We start from the raw sequence: 23,723 nt of genomic DNA, 5'->3' as shown, positions 1-23,723 counted from the left end.
TAATAATCTGGTAACCTTACCTTAAGACTGCCTTTAAATGTGACGACTTCATTAATGTGCTTTGTAAAAGTACTGTTTGAAACAGCTTGTGCTGCTTCTTTGCTGCAGCAGTGGATGAGACGCTGCCATCCACCTTTCCTGCTTGCTGAAAAGAGAACTGTGAACTGTTTCAAACAGCACTTCTGCAAAGAGCTTTAATTCCTGCTCATGAGTGGGGATTCAGTCCTGCTGCCTGGGCTGCACCATCCTGTTCCCTGCTGATAGCAGCAGGTGGGCGTGGCTTGAGGGAAATGGCTTTGCTGGCCATATTGGTCACCCTGGTCAGCCAGGATTGGCCCAATGGTGAGAGTGTTCCCACCCCTAGATTATGTGGGATTTGTGGGATTTTAAGTCTACCACTGTTGGCTAGTTGCCAAGGAATAAAGGTAAAGGGACCCCTGACCATTAGGTCCAGTCGTGGCCGACTCTGGGGTTGCGGCCCTCATCTTGCTTTATTGGCCGAGGGAGCCGGCGTACAGCTTCTGGGTCATGTGGCCAGCATGACTAAGCCGCTTCTGGCGAACCAGAGCAGCACACGGAAACGCCGTTAACCTTCCTGCCGGAGCGGTACCTATTTATCTACTTGCACTTTTGACATGCTTTCGAACTGCTAGGTTGGCAGGAGCAGGGCCCGAGCAACGGGAGCTCACCCTGTTGCGGGGATTCGAACCACTGACCTTCTGATCGGCAAGTCCTAGGTTCTGTGGTTTAACCCACAGCGCCACCCGCGTCCCTTTGCCAAGGAATAGCTCTGGACAAATGATGAATGCAGCTTCCTCTCAACTTTGCTTCTAAAGTAATCCCCCAGGTATCCAAGCAAACTCCTTAGATACGCCTCAGCCCCAGGGCTTTCCTTGTTATAAATGCAGCACTTATCCATAGGAGAAAACCTTTTTATTTTCTTTAACCGTTGTGCAAATAGCTGACACTGAATTGCTGCAGTACTTTCCCCTCCGCCTACATTAATTTTTGACCATTTTGATTTTCTTTTCAAAAGATGAGACATTATGCTTGTTGTGTTTTCTCCCTACATGCACTAATGGTTCCTTGCTGTTTTAACCTGTTGCTAGGCCTGTTCCATTCTAACATCTTAGTACTTCTGTTAGCTTACATGTGAAATGCATCACCCAGTTTGTGCTTGAGCTCATTTTATTTTATATTTTAAATTCCTTTTAATTGGTTAATATTTTCAATTTGTTTTGTATTTTTTTTTTACTAACCTCACTGTATATTTTCAGTTTAACAATTGGCTGCATGCTAATATATATATATATACACATATATGTATATTATATATCTCTTGTTATATAATATATATATTATAATTGATTTATTTTTATTTTTAAAGAAAACCCAATCAAGTCTAGCCTGGATTTTGCTCTGATTGTGTTTTGGTTTCTAGTGGTGGGGGCAAGTCTGACACTTAACAACTTAACTTGGTCTCTTTAAAGTCTGACACACAAACAAGCTAAAAAAAAAAAAGCAGACTAAGCACATCCGTCAGTTTTTCTTTGCACAAATCAAGTGGTGCTCTCTAGGTGATGGATATGATTGTATAAAGTAGCTTGATTTTATGCTTTTTAAATGTCATTTTTTTATTTTCTCCCCCATTGCTTCCCCTCCCCTTGTTATGCACAAAAGTTGCCCAGCACACCATCAGAAAGTGTGATGACCCTCCCTGAAACCCTGTTCCTGTGGAAAAATCTTGCCAGCAGGTGTTTTTTTGTTTTGTTTTTGTTAGTTATTTTTTATTATGTAAATATCTTTTCCCTTTTACTGGGCATATATTGCTCGTAAGTAGTTTTTATTTTATTTCTTTTGCATGCATATATGTAGAAAAATGTCTTGTTCATAATGTGTTTCTGTGGAAGAGAAGAATATATTATTGGAATATTTTTGGTTTGTTTCTCTGTTCTGTCTGTCAGGATAATATTGGACACCGCTTGCTACAGAAGCATGGCTGGAAGCTGGGCCAGGGCTTGGGGAAATCTCTCCAGGGTAAGTAAGAAATCTGATTTGTTTACAATGCTCATTTTACTTCTGCTTACATTTCTAGATTCCTCCCCTTCCCTCAGCCCTCTGATTGTACCCATTGAGTTTTATGTTTCTCATATTGCACTCAGTTTCTCTTAATACACACAGGTCTAGTATTGGGTTTATTCTGTGAAATATAGTTTTTATTTCACGCAGACTGAAAGCAAGGAAGACAGTTGGAGTCAACTTAGAGAAATTTGTACGCTGTGCTCTTGATAGCTGACCATAGTACCACCATGATTTTGGTTTGCAGATGAAGGCACAACCAAAAAACAAAGAAAGAAGAAGATATGAACTGTCTCAACTAGCCAGAAAAAGGTTCTTTTGCTGAGAAGGTGTGTGTGTGTCCCAGAACAATGTGATTTGAAACTTGAGACAAAGAGGATGTAAAAGACGTTAGCTTTAATTTAGTCAGGTTGCTTGTTGAGAGGTTAAATGTCTTGATTTGACTAGTGTTTGACAGTTTCCAATTCCTTCCTTTTCCTGTTGTAACCTTTTAATTTGGACTTTAAAAAAATTCATATGAGAGAATAACTGATATGAGAGTTTTACCGCATTTGAGCTCTGGGGTGCTGTGTTGGGTAACCAACTTTTCAATTCCAAATTGGAGACTCCGTGAGTCATTTGCAGAGTGTGATATAGGCCAGCCAGAGGAATAAAGAGACAAGTTTTGTTTTCTTCCTGGAAGCAGAATCCAGGCAGTTGTTGGAACCTAAGAATTACTGCACTGTGAGACTGGTTATTTGGTTTAGCTCACTGTTAGGAGTTCTCTTTTGGTAAGTTCCATGATGGGAGTATTGCCATCAAACTCCTGATGCTCACTGCCTGGCTAGCGTGTGTGTATGTGTGTTTGTTTGTTCATTTTACGAGGTATCACTATGTTGAATGCACCACAGCGGGTAATGCAGGAATACACTTGTATTCACTTAATTGATCCTTCTATGCAAGCTGATACTCCAGGTCGAGTACATGAACAGTCCAAACAAAGTATTCAGTGCTGTCTTTTATACTGTTTTCTGCAAGCCGAGCCATGAGAACTTTCAATATTCATTTGATGACACACACCATGAAAGGGCCCCTATTCAGATAAAAACGGGGGGGGGGCAGTTCTTCTGGTAGTGCGGTTTACAAGTAAACTTTAAATTGTGTAAAATGTTAAATGGGGTGTGAAGGGCATAATATGATTTGAGAGGCTAATTTTCTTGAGTTCTGGGGAGAGTGGATCAAGTTTCAAAATATGTTTGACTTTCATATGCAGAGCTGCAGTTTGATTTAACTCTGTGTTCCTCAATTTGGTTCCCAGGGCACCATCAGACCCCCACCCCATGCTGCCCTGCAAGCTCTTGCGTCTCTTCCAGTTTTTTTTCATAACAGTTGGTTGCCAGGGATGTTGGCTGTGGTTTCTTTTTGTCTTTTGTTTTAGTTGGGTGTTTTTGGGTGTTTTCTTTTTGTCTTTTGTTTTAGTTGGGTGTTTTTTTGGTATAGATATTCTGCTTGGTTTCTTTGCTGGGGGTTCGGGGATGGGAGCAGATTCTAAGCCATGGGTAGGCAAACTAAGGCCCGGGGTCCGGATGCGGCCCAATTGCCTTCTCAATCTGGCCCGCGGACGGTCCGGGTATCAGCGTGTTTTTACATGAGTAGAATGTGTCATTTTATTTAAAATGCATCTCTGAGTTATTTGTGGGGCATAGGAATTCGTTCACCCCCCCAAAAAAAAATATAGTCCTGCCCCCCACAAGGTCTGGACTGGCCCTCTGTAGAAAAAGTATGCTGACCCCTGTTCTAAGCATCACCAGTTTTTCTTTTGTGAAATGGGTATTTGTATGGTGACATGATGTCCTCATGTGCCCCCAGGCCCAGAAAGACTGGGGACCCCTGATTTAAGCTATTTTCCCATCAAACATTTTCAGCATGGCTTCTTCCTGGAATGCTGCATGCTAAGGTGCAGAATCTTCACATACACGTTAACTATATTGCAACCAGCTGTGATGGGTGTGGACTGGATGGGAGGTTGTCTGCTCTTGATGGGGTTACACTCCCTCTGAAGGAGCGGGGACATAGCTCGGGGGTACGTCTGAATCCTTTGCTGTTGCTTGAGGCTCAAGTGGCCTTAGTGCTGCAGAGCACCTTCCCACAGCATTGGCTGGTGGCCCAGCTGTGCCCACCTGGACAGAGATAGTGGTTGTCTATGCTCCAGTAACCTCTAATTAGATTACGGCAACACATACGTAGGGCTGCCTCTGAAGATGGATCAGAAACTTTAGCTGGTGCAGAATTCAGCAGCCAGGTTGCTCACCAGAGCAAGACAGTTTGAGCATTATTACGTTGATCCTGGACCGACTGCACTGGCTGCCAAATAGTTTCTGGGTCCATTTCAAAGTGCTGGTTTTGACCTATAAAGCCCTAAACAGCTCAGGACTGCAAAATACCTCTCTCCATTTGAACCTACCTAGACCCTGCAACCATCACCTGAGGCCTTTTCTGCGGGGCTCCCCATTTGTGGAATGCTTTCAGGGAAGTTTTTAACGTGTGATATTTTACTGTATTTTTGGTTTCTATGGAAGCCGCCCAGAGTGGCTGGGGAGGCCCAGCCAGATGGGCGGGGTATAAATAAATTATTATTATTATTATTATTATTATTATTATTATTATTATTATTATTATTATTATATTTCCCCAGGGAATCTTGCCTGGCACCTTCATTGCATATTTTTATGTGCCAGGTGAAACATATTTTTTATTCTTAATTTTCTGTTGTGAACTGCCCTGTGATCTTCAGGTGAAGGGTGGTATACAAATTTAATAAATAATAACAATAATCCTGTGTTGGTATTGTAAGAGAACCAAAGGAGGGTGTTCCAGATTTCATTCTGAAACCTTCAGGGAAGAAGGCAAGAGGCAGAAAACTTGTGACCAAAAGCTGTCACGTGTTCATTCCCTCTTCGCCATCCATGTTTATAAATGCTAAGCTAGGAGAGATGTCCCTCTGGTATTTTTTTGTATAGGAACTTATTCTGTGCATGCACATGCACAAACACACACACATATACACATGTGTCATGGCAGGCACCCCACAGTGTGAGAACTGCTGGTTAGCACCATTCTCTACATCATCAAGTGATGCGGGTGGCGCTGTGGGTTAAACCACAGAGCCTAGGACTTGCTGATCAGAAGGTCGGAGGTTCGAATCCCCACAACAGGGTGAGCTCCCGTTGCTTGGTCCCTGCTCCTGCCAACCTAGCAGTTCGAAAGCATGTCAAAATGCAAGTAGATAAATAAATAAAGAGCGGGAAGGTAAACAGCGTTTCCGTGCGCTGCTCTGGTTCGCCAGAAGCGGCTTAGTCATGCTGGCCACATGACCCGGAAGCTGTACGCCAGCCCCCTCGGCCAGTAAAACAAGATGAGCGCCACAACCCCAGAGTCTTCCGCGACTGGACCTAATGGTCTGGGGTCCCTTTACCTTTACCTCTACATCATCAAAGAAATGAAGTTTTTTTTCCAGATTTCAGTTTTGTGCCTTTCCCCCTATTGAAAGCTCCAGTTGAAAGCTATTCTGTTAACTTCCACTATTTATACATCATTGGAGGTGTGAACTGCAGCTCCCTTTGTCATGAAAAGAATATTCTGAGCTCCTGCGCTGGAGCTGTGCCTAGAAGGCATATTTAAAATTCTGGCATAATGAGGATCAATTGAATTTAGTCCTCTTATCACCACACCCAGCCTCTTGTGGAATGTTGAAAGAGTGAACAGCACTCCCATGGATTCCAGCTGTTGTATGGCCAAGGAATAGTGTCCTGGCCATTCAAGAGGTGAGGGGAAGGGGGCTGCTGCCCGCAGACATTTTTTTCCTCCACCGGTGCATTTTGGGAACTTCTGCCATTTCCTGCAAGGCTTTGAACAATCTCCTTGTGTGTTTTTTGAATGGCCACTTGTACCAGAAGAATACTCTTGCTGCCTGCTTGTTCATTCAGTCGGCCTGTTCAGCCCAGTCTGTCTCAAAGGCCTGTGTGTAGAGAGGCTTTATAATGGTCAGTAAACAGCACACTGCAGCATCTTTGGACTGCAGCATAGCTGCAGCACCACAACCCCCAGCAAATGGGAGCTAGTTGAGTGGAATGATTGTTAATATTGGTTTGAAATACTGGTTTGAATAATCTATAGACACGCTCTTGAAATAATTACATTCTGTGTCTGCTTCCTACGGTACAATGTATACAGCAGAGCCATTTTATCAAGATGTCTAAAGAGACAGCTCTGACTGAAGAATCAAATAGCTTTTCTAAATTCCTTTTGTAAAACAAAACATCGCCACACTGGTGTCTTACGTAAATACAGAGGGTGAGGGGAATCAAATTGGTTTAATGGCGATTATTGCTGTCCTCACCTAGAGTGGTTGGCAGAGAAGTGCTGTCATAGATGCAGCTGGACTGTCTCTTGTCAGCTTCCTCCTTCTATCTCACCTGCATAGTTAGGCCTTCCTGGGTGCAGGTATTTGAGAGTGTGGGATTGTGCTGAATAAGTGTGTCCAGGGAACACTCTGCACATTCCAGAGCACACTTGCAGGATCAGCATGGGCTGTACATTGCCAATTGCACCAAAGCCCCACATTTGAAATGTTGGTGTAGTTCCTGAAATCCAGTGCATGGTTTGGGTTTTGAAATGAACAAGAGAGGCAGGTTGCAGTTCAGGGTAGCTTGAATCCCCCTCCCCCCCAAAAAAAAACCTGTGCATGGTTGCTGGCTTTACAGAATCTCCTAGTTAAAGGCAGAGAGCTGAGATGGATGATTATTCAGAGGTTGCCATGGGTATGGCGGTCTTGCAACTCTCATTGGGATTTAGCAGCAGCTACCAATTCTCTGCTAACACAGTATAAACTCTACTTAGATGCACTCCACTGACTTTGATTCTCCTATCTACACATCTGGTTGTCAGAATATCAAGGCATTTGATACTGATGCCAGAGGAATTTAAATGTATTCAGTCCTGTGCGGAGAGCTAGGAGGTAAAAATGTAACATTGGCAGCAAAGGACATCCATGAGATCTCCATTTCTCCCTCTCCCAAATTAAAATTTAATTCTCGCACACCTCTATTCTTGTTTAGATTCTGTATATTTTCTGAGTGCTGAGGCTGAAACAAAATCACCTATTAATCAGTAACAGAGGGAGAGAATCTGCACTTCCTATTCAAATACCAGTCTTCTCCTTCCACCTTCATTTTAGCAATTAACTACTCCTCCTGTTCACTGTGTGTAGGTTGTCACTTGAGTGAAGATTAAATTAATGTACCTCTCCACTCCATGTTGAGCAGACAATTAATTACTATCCCATATTCCTCTGCATTGAATGGGAAATGTCCCCAGTTGAAAAGTGCATTTTGACTAGCTGTATCTGTTCTAAACTCTAAGGCTGTCCATGCTTGCTTCTTTACCAGTTGCTTCTGGAAAGCTCAAAATGATTGCTGGATTCAGCTGCTACTAGTCAAGTATACAGACTCGTACAATAAACTGGAGGTAAATTGCCAGTGGTAGTAATTATTGGTCTGAAGGCTCCCACAAGTTAGTTAGAGACAGGAAGCCTTCCTACCATTTAATGTTGGTGAAATGCTTTATGTTTTGCAGACGTGCTTGGGAATGCCCAGGTTTCTGGTAGCATCTGTACATCCCCCATATCCAAAGCAGGTGTAGTACACATCATGGTGTTACCCTGCATTCCTTTTTAGCAGCCTGAGTGTGTGCATTTGAAATGGTGATGGTAGCCTGGAGAGGAGAACTAAGCTGCTGTTGTCTACTGAGTGTACCAACAGAAATAATGCTTCATATTCCGGTGTGTTTTTCTTAAGGGTGGTACTCCAGATGTATTTTCCTTCCTTTAAATAAGTCCCCTTTTTTCTTTTCATGTTTGGTTATATGTAATGCAATCTTAATTTTGGCTCACTTGCTTCAGGAAATAGCCATAGCAGCTATTTCTGTATTAGTGTGGTGCACTCTATGTGGGGATGCCCTGGAGTCTGATCTGGGAGCTTCAGCTAGTGCAGAATGTTGTGGCTGGAGCAGGCTACTGCCAACACATGAGACTGGTGTTAAAAGACTTGCACTGGCTTCCCAGCTGCAACCAGGCCAGGGTCAAGGTTTTTCTACTAGTGTACAGAGCCCTGAATAACTTGGGCCCAGAATGCCTTTCCCTGTATATGCCAAATTGATCACTGAGATCATCTGATGGAGCTTGGTGGTCATCCATGGACCAGAAGTGCAACACATATCAACGAGGTTATGACTTCAGTGTTGTGGGCACAACTCTGGAACTCCCACCAGAACTCAGGCACTGTCCCTGCTGAATTTCAGGTGACTGGTTAAAATCACTTTACAGTATTTCAGGAAGCATTTACGTCATGAACGCTTCTCTGATGTTGTACAATTTTCTGATGTTCTTTGTTTAAATTTATGGGGTTTAATTTCTTCTAAATTTTGCATACTGTATTTTTATTGTTGTAAGCTGCTTTGAGACCTAGATGCTGAAATGCAGGATATAAATTTTAACAGCAACAATGTTTATAGGATGGACTTTTAAACATGGGTCATTTTAAAAGGCTCAGTGAGTTAGGTCAAGAGGGCTTTCATCAGTGTTTTCATGCATGGTCTGGTGAGGAAAAGGACCACTGTTGAACTGCCTCTTGAGAAAATGTTTATTCTCCATCCTATCCCAGTTAATGGCTGCATCTGATAATAACAAACTTTGTTTTATTGTTATGTGAACAAGCCATAGGCATAGCCACATGGAGGAGAGAACAAGCTTTTGCTGCAGTTAACCTTGGTTTGGTGTTTTATCTGAACCTGGGCAAACTGTGACTAGTCTTAACTATGGATTACTGAAACAAGCCAATTTAATAAACCATGGCTTAAAATTGGCTTGTTTCAGTAAATGCCTTTTCTGGGTTTAGATAATAAACTGTGATCATTATATTCAGCTGCAGCCACTGATTTTGCTCAGTGTTAAGCTAAAATACTCAGTTCTGCTCCTGTAACAGTGTAATGGCAAGTACAATACTGTGCTTAAAAAGTTATTGAATTGCATTAGAGTGGGTGAAACAGTGCTAAGCAATCATTGTTTCCAGACTACTTTCCCCAGATCACTCCACCATTTCCAATGATGGTGGGCAGCTTGGGTAGGCATTGTAAGAGGATGGGTACATTTTTCCTCCAAGCATATTTCAGAGTGGCTTCTTTGTCTTCTTGTGTTATAGTGGTCTATACAAGAACAGTGATTCAACCTTTTCTGAAAAGCAGAATGCAGCCACTTCAGCTGCTTAGCAACACTTTGTCCTTGTTAGTGAAGATGTAGCAAAATGGTTATCTAGATTCTAGAGAGCATAGTATCCTGATTTTGTACAAGTTTAATAGGCAGCTGATTCCCCCCCCCAAAGCAGAAAGTGTTGATTATTTGAACTGTATCAGGGCATGGCTCAACCAGAAGTGTTGCTTATGGTTGAGAATGGGCTATGGGTGGCTGAAGTTGTATTCCTAAAGGGCAGGCCAAGGACCACCATTGAAGTGATGTGGCCCTTCAACACTAGACCCATTAGAGAGGACAGGCTTCTTGGCTCCAGAAAGGATGGTTAAGTCAGGTCATGTTCCATTGCTTGGCTCCCTCTGGGCTACTGACCTAGGTTTGCTTGGGGATCACATGACCCCTTCAGAGTCTTCCCACAAGGAAGGCATTTGGTTTCTTTAGATAAATATAATCCTTATTTTCAGCTGGTTGGTTGGGAGGTACAAGTGAGGTCTCTTCTGAAATCATTGTCTTTGAGCTGCTACCCAGTCTCTGCTTCTTCCCATCTTACTATTGTGGCTTTTATTATTTTCCTAAAATGTCCCTTGTCTATGCTTGACTTGTGCCAACAGCATGAATGTCCACTTAGATAATCTGGTTGGTCTAGCTTTTGATAGTGCTACAGATAGGCCAGATAAGATCAGCCCAAACCTGCTCTCTACTACCTTCCAACCTCCAGTGATATAGTTTATTACCAATTAACTCATGTATGAGAGGCATCCAACCTGTTCTGGAGACGGTTGCACTTCTGCTAAAGGACCTGGTTCATAGCTTGGGGGCTCTCCTGCGTCCATTATATCACAGAAGCTACAAATGGCCTTGGTGCTATGTGTCTTTTACGAGCTTTAAGACATATCTGGGTGACTAGCCTATCTTGATGTAGATAACCTGGCTTTTGTGGTCTGTGGTCTAGTAAACGTCTGCCTGGAATTCGTGCAATGTGTTGTTGTGTGTGGAGCTGCTTTTGAACACAGTTTAGAAACTTCAGTTGCTGCAGAATGTAGTGATTAGGTTATTCTGACCATATTATGCCAATCCTTGCCTGCTTGTTTGTGCTGGCTTCCAGTTTGTTTCCAGGCCCAGTCTGAGTGCTGGTTTTAACCTCTAAACCAGGGTGGTCCAATATGCAGCCCTCAATATCTTTTTTGGGCAGCCCTCGGGAACATTTGACATTCCCCCTGAGCCTTCATACTGCCTTCCCTAATAATAATAATAATAATAATAATAATAATAATAATAATAATAATAATAATTTATTTGTATCCCACCCATCTGGCTGGGTTTCCCCAGCCACTCTGGGCGGCTTCCACAAAATGTCACACATTAAAAACTTCCCTGAACAGGGCTGCCTTAAGATGTCTTCTGAATGTCAGATACCGTATTTTTCGCTCTATAACACGCACATCGTTTTTAGAGGAGGAAAACAAGGGAAAAAACATTCTGAATGAAACAGTGGGTGTATCATTTTTGTGCTTCATGCTGTGGCCACAGACATGTGATCTGATGGTGAATTTGGGGTGACCCAATGCAAAAATCCTGAGAATCCCTGTGGATCCATGCTTTGTAACCACATTTTTGCACCATTGCAGCCCCAGGCAACAGTGGGTGTGTGATTTTTGGGGGGCAGGCTGTAGCCATGGACATGCTATGTGATCTGATGGTGAATTTGGGGTGACCCAATGCAAAGATCCTGAGGATTCATGTAGATCCATGTTTTGTAACTACGTTTTTGCACCATTGCAGCCCCAGGCAACAGTGGGTGCGTGATTTTTTGGGGGGGGGCAGGCTGTAGCCATGGATATGCTATGTGATCTGATGGTGAATTTGGGGTGACCCAATGCAAAGATCCTGAGGATCCATGTGGATCCATGCTTTTTAACCACATTTTAAGTGGGGAGGGAAGGAAAAACACAGAACGGACAAGGAGCACGAGAGGGGTGTGCAGAGAAGCAGCTGGCTAAGAATGCAAGAGAGGGGTATAACGGGAGGGAGGAAAGGAAGGCAAAAGTTTTCCCTCACCTACCCACCCAAGCCAGCCAGCTCATGCGCTCTCTCTCTCTCTCTCTCTCTCTCTCTCTCTCTCTCTCTCTCTCTCTCTCCCTTCTGCATGTTTTCAGCAGCAGGACACTCTGCTTTCCCCTCTTTGTTCCGTTTGAGCAAACACAGCAAGGAAACAGAGGAGGGTGGGCAGTAAGACCCTGAGGCAGAATGCAGGAAAGCAGCCGCTTCCTCTTTTCAGGTTTCCCTTCTCCGAGACGCGCAATTTGATTTTTGCCTGATTTTTTTTGCCATTTGGCTCCAGGGACCACACATTCACTCAATAACACACACAGACATTTCCCCTTCCTTTTTAGGAGAAAAAATCTGCGTGTTATAGAGGGGGAAATACGGTAGTTGTTTATCTCTTTGACATCTTGTGGGAGAGCGTTCCACAGGGCGGGCGCCACTACCGAGAAGGCCCTTTACCTGGTTCCCTGTAGCTTTGCTTCTCGCAATGAGGGAACCGCCAGAAGGCCCTCAGAGCTGGACCTCAGCGTCTGGGCAGAACAATGGGGGTGAAGACTCTCCTTCAGGTATACTGGGCTGAGGAAAGTGTAGTGTTGGGCTTTGGGAAGGAGGCATGAGGGCTCTGACAGGGACCCAGAGTCCTCCTACCTCCTTCCCAAAGCCTACCTAGCACTTTCCCAGCTTTGGGAAGAAGGTGGGAGGGTCTAGGATTCTTTCAGATCTTCATGCCTCCTTCCCAAAGTCCGACACCTTGTTTAGCCGGCTTTGGGAAGCCAGTGGGGGGGCTGGAGGGTCTTCAAATTTTGGGCTCGCTCCTCGCCCCCAATCGACAAGGCAGTGTGTGGCCCGTGAGTTCTGTATCAAAGTATTCTTGCAGCCCACTTGATGTGAAAATTTGGGCCACCCTGTTAGAAACTAAAGCTTACACAGCTTAGGGACCTGTTACCTAGTGTAACACTTCTTTGCACTAGGAACTACTCAGGTCTAAAGATCATGCCCTCCTTCTTCTGAGGCACAAAGGGTGGCAGTGAGAGGGTTTTCAGTGGTGACCCACTACTTTGTAGAATGTGTTCCCCAACTCAACTGGCTCATGCCATTCTGACATCTGGTGAAGATCTTTAATTTTCTCCCAGGCTAATAACAATAATAATCAACCTGTTTCAATATATGTTATTATCTTGTTCCCTATAAATAGACAGTTGGCTTTGATTTGCTTTTACTGATTATTAGGTGTATTATAATCACCTACCGTATAATCAAGATTACATTGACTTGTGTTAAATTTTTATTGTACATCACCTAGAGGTTACAGTGTTAGGCAACTGACAAGTTGAAAATTATTATATCATATATAATATCATATTATATATCAATAATATAGATGGAACTTTCCTTCCTGTCAAGATGAATGTGGCACAGCGAAGAACAATGTATATGCTTCCATATTTTAAATATAGGAAGAAATCTAGATGTTTTAGGCCAGGTATTGTTTGAGATGTGTACACCTCAAGGTGAAAGTCCTATGTGAAAAAGGAGAAGTATTCCATTCCTGAAGAGCAAAGAGCTACTTGTGAGGAGCCCGCTATAAGTCAGCCTGCTATTTTGTTGTACCTCTTGGCTTATAAAACCAGTTGTGCAGAAAGGAGCGTGACTGGCATATGCTTTCATATCTGGGACCAGATGTTGGAAGACAGCAAGGAGGAGGTAAATTATTCATAGTGAAACCAATGCATGCAATAATAGTTGTACTGGTACAGGAAAGGAAGGTGGCAGGAATAGACAATGAAAGCAAAAGATCACATGAATATATTCAACAGGAGAACAAAGCAGAAAGAAACTAAACTAAAAATGAAGCTAGCTGCATAAATGAGGATTCCCGTATGACCAAGTACTTGTAGCATTTTATTGCCAGCAAGAGAAGGCAGAGATTGCCACACTGGAAGTCAAATTACAGCTTTCATCATAATTGTTCAGGGTTGAGGAACCTTGGCCACCCCCATCCCTGTTTTTATCTGGCCTTTTGCGACTTTCCCATTGTCCTTATGAATATTGATTCTCTGCTTCTTCTGGAAAAGCTGTGCCTGCATTGGCATGGGCCATTGTTAACATGGGGGTAATATTTATGAAAAATTACACTTTTGCCCGTACACTTTTGTGTCTGTGTGCATGGGAAAAGAGGTGACAGGCCATATTCGGGCTGAGCTATATAACCTGGAAAGTACTGTGGTACCTCGGGTTACAAACACCTCAGGTTACAGACTCTGCTAACCCAGAAGTAGTACCTCGGGTTAAGAACTTTACCTCAGGATGAGAACAGAAATTGTGTGCTGGTGGTGCGGTGACAGCGGGAGGCCCCATTAGCAAAAGTGGTACCTCAGGTTAAGAATGGTTTCAGGTTAAGAACGGACCTCCGGAACAAATTAAGTTCATAACCAGAGGTATCACTGCATATGTGAAGCATCCAAGGACAATGTCTCACTTTTTTTTCTGAGATCCAGCGCCGAGGGCCTTCTGGCGGTTCCCTCATTGCGGGAAGTGAGGTTACAGGGGACCAGAGAGAGGGCCTTGTCAGTAGTGGCGCCCGCCCTGTGAAACGCCCTCCCATCAGATGTCAAGGAAATAAGCAGCTATCTTATTTTTAAAAGACATCTGAAGGCAGCCCTGTTTAGGGAAATTTTTAATATTTAATGCTATATTGTTTTTAACACTCAATTGGGAGCCGCCCAGAGTGGCTGGGGAAACTCAGCCAGATGTTGTTGTTTAGTCTTTTAGTTGTGACCCCATGGACCAGAGCACGCCAGGCACTCCTGTCTTCCACTGCCTCCCGCAGTTTGGTCAAACTCATGCTGGTAGCTTCAAGAACACTATCCAACCATCTCGTCCTCTGTCGTCCCCTTCTCCTTGTGCCCTCCATCTTTCCCAACATCAGGGTCTTTTCCAGGGAGTCTTCTCTTCTCCTGAGGTGGCCAAAGTATTGGAGCCTCAGCTTCAGGATCTGTCCTTCCAGTGAGCACTCAGGGCTGATTTCCTTCAGAATGGAGAGGTTTGATCTTCTTGCAGTCCATGGGACTCTCAAGAGTCTCCTCCAGCACCTGAATTCAAAAGCATCCATTCTTCGGCGATCAGCCTTCTTTATGGTCCAGCTTTCACTTCCATACATCACTACTGGGGAAACCATAGCTTTAACTATACGGACCTTTGTTGGCAAGGTGATGTCTCTACTTTTTAAGATGCTGTCTAGGTTTGTCATTGCTTTTCTCCCAAGAAGCAGGCGTCTTTTAATTTCGTGGCTGCTGTCACCATCTGCAGTGATCATGGAGCCCAAGAAAGTAAAATCTCTCACTGCCTCCATTTCTTCCCCTTCTATTTGCCAGGAGGTGATGGGACCAGTGGCCATGATCTTCCTTTTTTTGATGTTGAGCTTCAGACCATATTTTGTGCTCTCCTCTTTCACCCTCAATTTCAGCCAGATGGGTGGGGTATAAATAATAAATCATCATCATCATCATCATCATCATCATCATCATCATCTAGTTACAACCCCTGGAGATTGAACCTCTCCCTTGAAAAGACCTTGCTACACTGCAAGAAAAGTCACCCTTTTCAGAAGTTTGAAAGAAGCCCAAGAGGACACTGTTAACACCTTTTTGTTGAAGATAGGTCTACAAGCAGTGGGTTCAGCTAAGGCAAGATGGAGCTGGTGTAGCATGATAGCTAAAGGATATGAGCTGAGGATTCCCTGAATCACCTTGACCATAAACTCACCCGACTGCCATCTGTAATCATCCATAACTCTGACTCGGCAGTGTGGGTTTGACTTAGCCCTAATTCACTTGTTGCATAATTTTAGGCACCAAGTAAAAATATCTGCTCCCAGGCCTTTGGCTAATTAAACAATTTATGAGCTTTTGAAGTGCGAGGGTGTATTTTACGTGTGTTTGAATGTTATGTATTTTTGTGTTTCCATATTGTAAAACACCCTGTGATCCTTGGATGAAGAGTGGTATAGAAATTTAATTAATAATATTAGTTAATATAATTATTTCTACAACTCTCTATTCAAAGCATGGGTGCCATCCTGATATTGCTGGACTAGATCTCCTATTATCACTGACCATTGGCCATGCTATCCGGGGCTGATAGAAGTTGAAGTCCAATAACATCTGAAGGAAACTAGGATAGCTATCCCTGCAACTAAAAGCATTGTAGAAATGCGGAATGTGACTTTTGGGTAGATTTAGTGAAAGTTTGTAACTAGGTTTCTAGCAGTTGGAGCAAGTTTCCTTGGTTCCGTAAGAAGTTGGCAGACGCTAACGGGGCATGCTTTAGAATCACTTCAGCAGGATGCACATATTCACAGACTCTGGATAGCCGGTTCCCAAATATTCCCCTAAGAGGGTCTTTTGCTCATATGGCTTGTTTGTTTTTTAAATAAAGTATTTTAAATCTGCGATATGCTCATACGTCACTGAAGCAGTTCTGAAACGGTCTGACTGCACACATCTTTCTGTGCATGCTCATGGCTGAACATCCAGCTTAGCTGCTGTTGAAGGACCATCTAGCAAGACATGTGGAGGTGGAGAAAGGCAGAAGTCACGAAGAGTCAGACACAACTAAACGACTAGTTTGGGCTTGCACATAATGCTTAAAAAGGTAAAGGGACCCTGACCATTAAGTCCAGTCGCGGATGACTGGGTTTGCGGCGCTCATCTCACTTTACTGGCTGAGGGAGCCAACATTTGTCCACAGACAGTTTTTCTGGGTCATGACTAAGCCGCTTCTGGCACAACGGAACACTGAAACCAGAGCAACACATGGAAACGCCGTTTACCCTCCCGCCGGAGTGGTACCTGTTTATCTACTTGCACCTAGCTTTCGAATTGCTAGGTGGGCAGGAGCTGGGACCGAACAACGGGAGCTCACCCCGTTGCGGGGATTCAAATTGCCAACCTTCTGATCGGCAAGCCCTAGGCTCAGTGGCTTAGACCACAGCGCCACCCGCGTCCCTGCACGTAATGCTAAACTGTGATTAATCAATACTATTAGCACATGATTCCCTTCCCTTTCTCATGGCCATGACAGAGCCAGAGCAAGAGAGGGAGGGCAGAGCACGGGAGCTTGGAGCATACATTGGCTCATCCTTGTAGCACTAAACTTGGGCCATTAAGCCTCTGAGATCTCCCTCCCATTAATCATGAGATCACAAATGTTACCCTTCTCCAGTGCTTTTTTTTTTGGGGGGGGGGGTACACAGGGGTACACATACCCCTAAACATTTTGTGAATCTTTTGTCCATTTGCTGTATTTATTTTTCCCAATTTGAACTATAAAATGGTGATTTTCTTGAGTCAAAATGAGAGTACTAAACATTTCTTAAGGGGGGAAAAGCACTGCCCTTCTCCCTGAAAAGTACCTAACAGCTGAAGCAGGAAATCAAACAAACTACAGTGGTGCCTCGGGTTACATACGCTTCAGGTTACATACGCTTCAGGTTACAGACTCCGCTAACCCAGAAATAGTACCTCGGGTTAAGAACTTTGCTTCTGGATGAGAACAGAAATCGTGCTCTGGCAGCAGTGGGAGGCCCCATTAGCTAAAGTGGTGCTTCAGGTTAAGAACAGTTTCAGGTTAAGAACGGACTTCTGGAACGAATTAAGTGCTTAACCTGAGGTACCACTGTACCGTACTCCTTTCTGTTCCTTTTACAGCTCTGTGTAAGTCTCAAAGCTCTTGAACAGAAAGTGGAGAAGCCAAGAGGATAGAAAGGAAAGGAAAGAGCTCTGGGAGACTGTGCGAAGGAAAACAGAGAAACTAAGGGAAGAAAGTGTGCTGCTGCAAGAATCAGGAGAGAGAAGGTGTGCACACATGTTGGATCCAGTACAATACACACACAATTTTTTTTAGTACAACACTCCTTTTGAAATTGCAAATCCCACCCCACCGCCACTGGCTATCTCCTTTCAGAGCCCCTTCCAACACACATGCTGCTAGCAAAAATGCTTTTTTATTATTTGTGAGCCAAGATGCATATCTGGTTATATGCATGTATTTTCTATATTAGCACCCCCCCCCCAACAACCTGCAGCAGGAAGGGACTTTTGTCAGGCTCAGACATCCATTCCCAACTCTTTATCCCCTGATTAAGAATTATAGTATCCTGCAGGATCAGTTCCTTAGACTCCTTCACTTGGTGCTCAGGCCAGTGCTGGGCAAATCATAGTGTCCCTGGACCTCAGGTGTTTGCATGATGTCACTGGTCTTGCCTGGAGCAGAGAGAGAGAGGGATTTCTGCAACTCAGGGCTTTGCTACAGAGCATACAGTGCATTAGTCCTTACTGCACAGCAACTGAAAACATAGGCCTTTGGTTGATCTTACTGACATCCAACACCCTTTTAGAATCTGGCTTTTTTTTTGGGGGGGGTATTGCTTTTGGTTTGATTTTATATGTTGTGGTCTTGTTATGAACCGCCCTGAGACCTCCAGATATAGGGCAGTGTATAAATTGAATGAATAAGTAAATAATAGCCCTGCTCCTTTTTTTCTAATGCAAAGTTTTAATGTTCAAAAAGCACTTCTGTTTCTTTAAATCCCAAGGAAATGTGAGAACTCAGAGAACGGACACCTGCTGGGACTGACCCAGAGACTTCACACAGCCTGCTTTCTTTCTCCACCTCCACATGTCTTGCTAGATTATCTTTCAGATATTTGCAAAGCTTAAGGCAGGTGCTGTGTGAGGAATGCAACTTGGAGTTCCTCCTTAAAAAAAAAAGGTTAAGCATGTGTTTCTGTCACGGGTGTGCAGATGGCATGGGGTGTATGTGGAGTATTTAAGCTGTAGAATATCAAGCCGTAAAGATACCATGTACAATGTTTAAAAAGCTATCTTGGTTTTCGTCTTAAAAGGGGTTGGTATTTGGACAGGAGCAACTTCTTCTGCAGGCTAGTAGTTTCCCATCTTGCCCTAAGAATCAGTAATCCCCTTCCCTTCTCCCAAGCTCTGCTATGTCAGAACTGCCAAACAACTTGATTAAAGAGAAGAGAATATGACAGAATCTTCTATAGTCTTTGATTTCCCCCCACCCCAGATAATATAGTAATATAGATGGTAGTAGCCTATTTAGTCAGTAGAGAATAAAATTTAATGTGTTTTTATTTCAGCTGCTTTGGGGACCCTTTTTAAGGCCCCCAAAGTGACGCACACATATTTATTCAAATGAATTTTATTTATAGAACTTGGATGATGTGGAAATTTGTTGGCAAGATACTTGAAGGGATTTTGAGGCTTAAGCAATGGCAAATGGGGAAGGGGCTTAGACGATAAAGGGGGAGTTGACAAGGGAAGATTGGTGCTGGTTCTGTTGAAAGGATTTTGGCAGGCAGTACGTGGAAATATTGCTTGAATGATGAGGGCTGGGATATTTCTAAACACGCTCTCTGCTATTGGTGATGCAAAAATATGTGTGTTGCCTCTGGACATATTTATTAAGTGAGCATTTTGACCTTCTGGCTCATCTGAAATTTAACATCTCTAGCCTAAAGGCAACTCATTGTCTGGCCAGCACCTTGAGGGGAAAGGAAAACAGCCTGGGTATTTCATTATATGCAGCTCTGAGCTCCTTGGAAAAATGTCTCCCCAAAGAAGGCATGAACACACCATCTGCTTTCCTCCCCCCTTCCATTTTGCTACGTGAGATCTCGCCAAGCATTGCTCACATCTTAGAAGTTAAGCGTTTTTAAGAACAACTTATTCTTCTTACAAATAAGACTGAAATGATCTCTTTCACACATAAATGGAGGAAGTTGTTAACAGCTTTTAACTATTAATTGCTTTGCCTGAATCAATCAATGAACGTGCTGTATTGGAGAGCTTGCTGCTAGTGATGGGGTCAGTCTGCAGCATCCCTCCTAATGAAGGGAATCTCCTTCCAAGTGGTACCTGTTAGAGTCAGGTGCTCCATTTCATAGAAGTTGGAATGGATTCTGAGGATCACCCAGTCCAACCTGAATATGCAGCTGTATCATACAGGTATCGAAACTGCAACCTTAGTGTTATCAGCACCACACTCCAACCAACTGAGCTACCCTTGGGATGTGAAGCATCATTCTATTTCTTAACACCGCAGCCCTGGAAATACTTTGCCTCACTATACCAAGAAGTATAGATTCTGCTTTTTCAGAAAGGTGATTCTGGAACCAGGGGGAAACAAACCATTCAACTGTCTGCTAATTAGGCAAAGGCAGATAAAAGTTACTGGATAATGCAGATCACGTCGAGACATCTCATTCTGGTTTCTGGACCCAGAGACTGAGACCGCATTGGTGGACAGCCTGTGCTGGACTAGGGAGTACACCTATGTTCTCTTGGACCTTTCAGGGCATCAGCCATGGTATTTTTCAGGATTACCTGGCCACTCAGGTGCTGGGGAGGGCAGTGATTTGTGCTGTTTCTGGTCCTTCTTGGAGTGCAGGTTTCAGAAGGTGGTCCTTGGCCATTGGGTTGTCATGTTCCCCGTCTTCCATCCTGTTTGTCATTGGAATGAAACAACGGGGAAGGGGATTGTCCAGAGAATTAGAGTGTGGGGTTGTTTGTATGTGGATGACACGTAACTCAAACACTGGGATCTTCTATGAAGGCAGTTGAAACCCTAAACTGTGCCTGGGAGCAAGGTGTAGTCTAACAACCTGAAAACCCAAGCAAGACAAAGTTATCTTGGTCAGCGAGAAAGATTGTGTGTTTGACCTGTTTTTGGAGGGGAAGCACTCCCTTCGAAGGGCTCAGGTTTGCAATTTGAAGGTGCTTCTGAGCCCGGCTTTTCTCCTTGGCTCCATTTGGAGTCAGAAGTGCTTCTGCATAGCTTAAGGCAGTGTACCATCATTGGCCTTTTCCTGGAGAAGGCAGATACAGCCACTGTCACACATTTGCTCACGTTCAGCTTAAGACAACTGAAGTTTGTCTCAGAACTGGAAGCTGATGCAGAATGTTGCTCCTAAGGTGCTGAGGCCTCCCATTCAGAGCATGATATTTTAACACGCTTTGGTCTATACTGGTTCCTGGTTTATTTCTGAGACCAATTTTTAAAGTGCTGGTTATCACCTTCAAAGCCAATAAATGGTTTGGGTCCAGGGTGCATTGAAAGACATACTCCCTTATTATCTGGCTTTTTGCTGCAGATGCTTGATGTAATTTATTTCTTCTGTAATTTATTTCTATTTATTTTTTGCAGTTTATTTCATTCAGTTTTTTGTCTTAAAACAACTTAAAATAATAATGATGTAAGCAGCTCTTGGAGGACATCTTTTTTTGCCCCCAAAACACCACATAAATTTTAATGTAATTGAATCAATGTTGCTTCGGTTTGGCAGTGTAATTAATACATTTAGTGACAGGTGTGTAGAGTTGACAGCCTTTGCCCTTATATTTGAATTCTGGAAAGGAAAGGATGACTTTACATTGGGGTCTGGAGCAGGGGCCATGGTGGATGTATTTCCAGGAAGCTGTCAAACGGTTCTTACAAGGAAACTGCTACAGCTAGCTGTGTTCTTGTTTTGTGACACATGTTCTGAGTCTATCCAGATTCTCAAGTTGCCATAGCGGCTAACTAGAGAATTGGATCAGTTTAATTTCTTCTCTCATGCATTGTTTTCCCAGTATAAATCAGCCACCTCTGGCCTGCTGGTCCTGCTGGGAAATGCATACAATTGATTGTGATATTGGTGTGGGTGGCGGGAAAATTTAACTCTCTCCCCCCCCCACTCTGTCCATCGTTCATCATTCTTATGAAGTGTCCCACACTCCCCTGGCTGAACAACTTAACATAGAACACAAGTTGGAAAATTAGATCTTCCACCTCTTCCCTTAAGTGGCAAATGTCAGCCAGGTGGAAACATGTGATTGAATGCTTCATAAACCCACCCCCATGCCCTCACCATAGAAAACTAACATGTCAGGGGAAATAAGTTGCAACATATAATCTTTTCACTGACATACTAGTTTTTCTTTTGTGAAGTAATAGTCTGCCCCCTATTCTGTGAGACTTCATGCAGGGGGGCACGAAGCCAGGCCCCTCTTCTTCCAGCACCAGTCTAGATACTAAATGGCGCCAACCCATAGATTAAGAGGCTCCATGTTTCAGACCTTCACCCTAAAGCTCATGGGGGAATCTAGACTAGCCTTTCTCAACCTTTGATGCCCAGATGATTGTGGACTACAGCTCCCATCATCCCTAGCCAGCAGGACCAGTGGTCAGGGATGATGGGAGTTGTAGTCGAACAACATCAGGGGACATGTTTTCGTTGTCAATTTGCAAAAAAACCCTTTGTAAACCAGAGTTGCAGCTTGTTCCCAGTTCCAAGAAGGGTGGGGCGGGCGGGCAGGAAGTCTTAGGCACCACTTTCATTCCTTCCCCCTACACATCCCCCCTGCCCCATAGGCCTGTTTTCTGTCCCTGACAGTTTCCTGCCTAACAAATGGTGTTTCTTTTTTACAGCATAATGATCCGGGACTTGTTGTGGTGATGGTAAACTTAGTGGTAATTTTTAATTTTCAGACTGAATTTACTTCTTTTTTTGTCATCAGAGCACCAAATATGTTAGGCTTACTTTTCTCTGTTGTAGCCTTCATCTTTTCTGCTTGGTCTTTTCATTTCCCTTTTTTTCCTTTCCATTTCTTCATGCACTCTTTCGTGTCTGATCCTTGTTCATTGAGGGGTTAATGCTCAGAAGGGATGTTTGTGTTAGAGCTGCCAAAAATTTGTGGAGAATCACTTCAAATATCAAATTTCTAATATTGTCCAAACCTGATTTCCCGCCTCCCTTCTCCCAACATGTGGTGGGTGTTGTTAGCAGTTGCTACGGCAATTTTCTAGCTAATTGAAAAACTAAAAACTTTGACTGCCTTAGAAAGCAAAAGTACTGATGCATTCTTCATATTATGAAGGAGCCCGCCACAATCACAAACCTGGATACAACAATCACAACTCTTGAAGAAAACAAAACAAACATTTTGGGGGGTAGGGAAATGTGTATAGTTTTTAATAAGCTATCATGAATTTGGTCCTTTTGCTCAAAATTGCAGTCACTGCTTCTTATACCATTGGGCATAAAATCCCCTTCCCACCCCCCTTTTTACTGAAAATGTGTGTATACCTATATAAAAGCTACATTGGTGGAAAATGCTATTGGAGAGACCAGTTTTTCTAGATTTGAATCTTTCAGCCCCACATTCCAAATTATAAATATGTTGAAAATGGTTCTTTTATGTAAGACACTTGTTTGGCTTGGAACCATGCTGATATTCATTCCCAAGTTAAATTTATGTCTGGGAGAGTCTGGAATTAGTTTGTCTTTGTTTTGATGGCACTTCAAGTGCAAAGAACTCTTCAATAAAAAAAACCCTCACAATGATCTTGTGAGGAAGTCCACAATTCATACTGCAGAGATAAGGAGCAGAGGCAAGGCCACCTGAGTCCTTTGACAGAGGTGAGATGTGAACCCAGGTCTCTTAAGTGCAGCCCTCTGTCAGCTGGACTACACTAGCTCTCAAAAGTCAAAAGGTGTTGATAGCCAACTTTTTGAGACATGGGTTCTCTAAAGCAATACCTCTTGTGCCATTTGGATTGGTTTTGACAATCTGGTCTCCTTATTTTGGCACAACTCAAGCTTGGACATCTTTTGGCCCAAGGGTATAATAATATGTGTATTTGTGTGTATAACAAAGAGAGTATATTATTGACACCGATCCCCCCAAGACAGATAATAAGGGAAGTAAACGTTCTGTTTTTTCACTCAAGGTATGCACCGGATAAGGTAAGTAACTCCTTTTTTCCAGTGGCCTTACATCACAACTCACAGCGCATGTTGTGATGTAAAAATAAACACCCCCCCCAAAGGCTGTGATAGTCAAAGTGCTCGTCTGCCCCATTTTGCTTTGTTTGGCTGGTTATGAGTGAATTAAAAATACGTACGGAATCTTCAGCATAGTTTGATTAGTTTCAAAGTCAGTTTTCTTCGCAACTAGTCCTTTTCACAGCTTACAAGTAAAGGATAGGACACCCAGAGCGGCAGAATCCAGGAGGCCCATTTTTTGGTTGAAAGACTTAAAGCTTAACATTGCAGAGGGAAGAATTCTGTCTTCCTATGACATCACTTCAGTATTTTGTTTGTGAAGCTAGACTTGCTGGGCATTAATGCATTTTTATTAACTAGAACATTTCTGATCTTCAGCCAAGATCATTCAAGAATACCTAGTATTCTGTTTTATCACCTGAATCTCTCTTTTGTGTTCTTCGTCCATGCCCAGAATTATTTTATCTTCCG

The 23,723-nt window shown here is 43.3% G+C and overlaps 1 protein-coding gene across 9 annotated transcripts in view; it reads left to right on the top strand.

Annotated features, from left to right (window-relative positions):
• The window catches only part of GPATCH8 (G-patch domain containing 8), an 81,227-nt gene that overhangs the window by 32,316 nt on the left and 25,188 nt on the right, over positions 1-23,723 (top strand). For 4 of the 9 annotated variants that reach the window (XM_081883790.1, XM_081883791.1, XM_081883792.1 and 1 more), the window contains one exon: positions 1,965-2,037. In XM_081883790.1, coding sequence (XP_081739916.1) covers positions 1,965-2,037 — 73 coding nt within the window. Of the gene's footprint in view, positions 1-1,711; positions 1,755-1,964; positions 2,038-21,895; positions 21,938-23,723 lie in introns of those variants that run through there. The other 5 variants (XM_081883795.1, XM_081883796.1, XM_081883798.1 and 2 more) reach the window with 3 other exon arrangements.

The sequence above is a fragment of the Podarcis melisellensis genome, assembly GCF_964234715.1.
Source record: "Podarcis melisellensis genome assembly, chromosome: 13".
Classification (NCBI taxonomy): Eukaryota; Metazoa; Chordata; class Lepidosauria; order Squamata; family Lacertidae; genus Podarcis; species Podarcis melisellensis.
The sequence above is the reverse complement of the archived record's forward strand: the minus strand, read 5'-3'. Positions and strand labels throughout refer to the sequence as shown.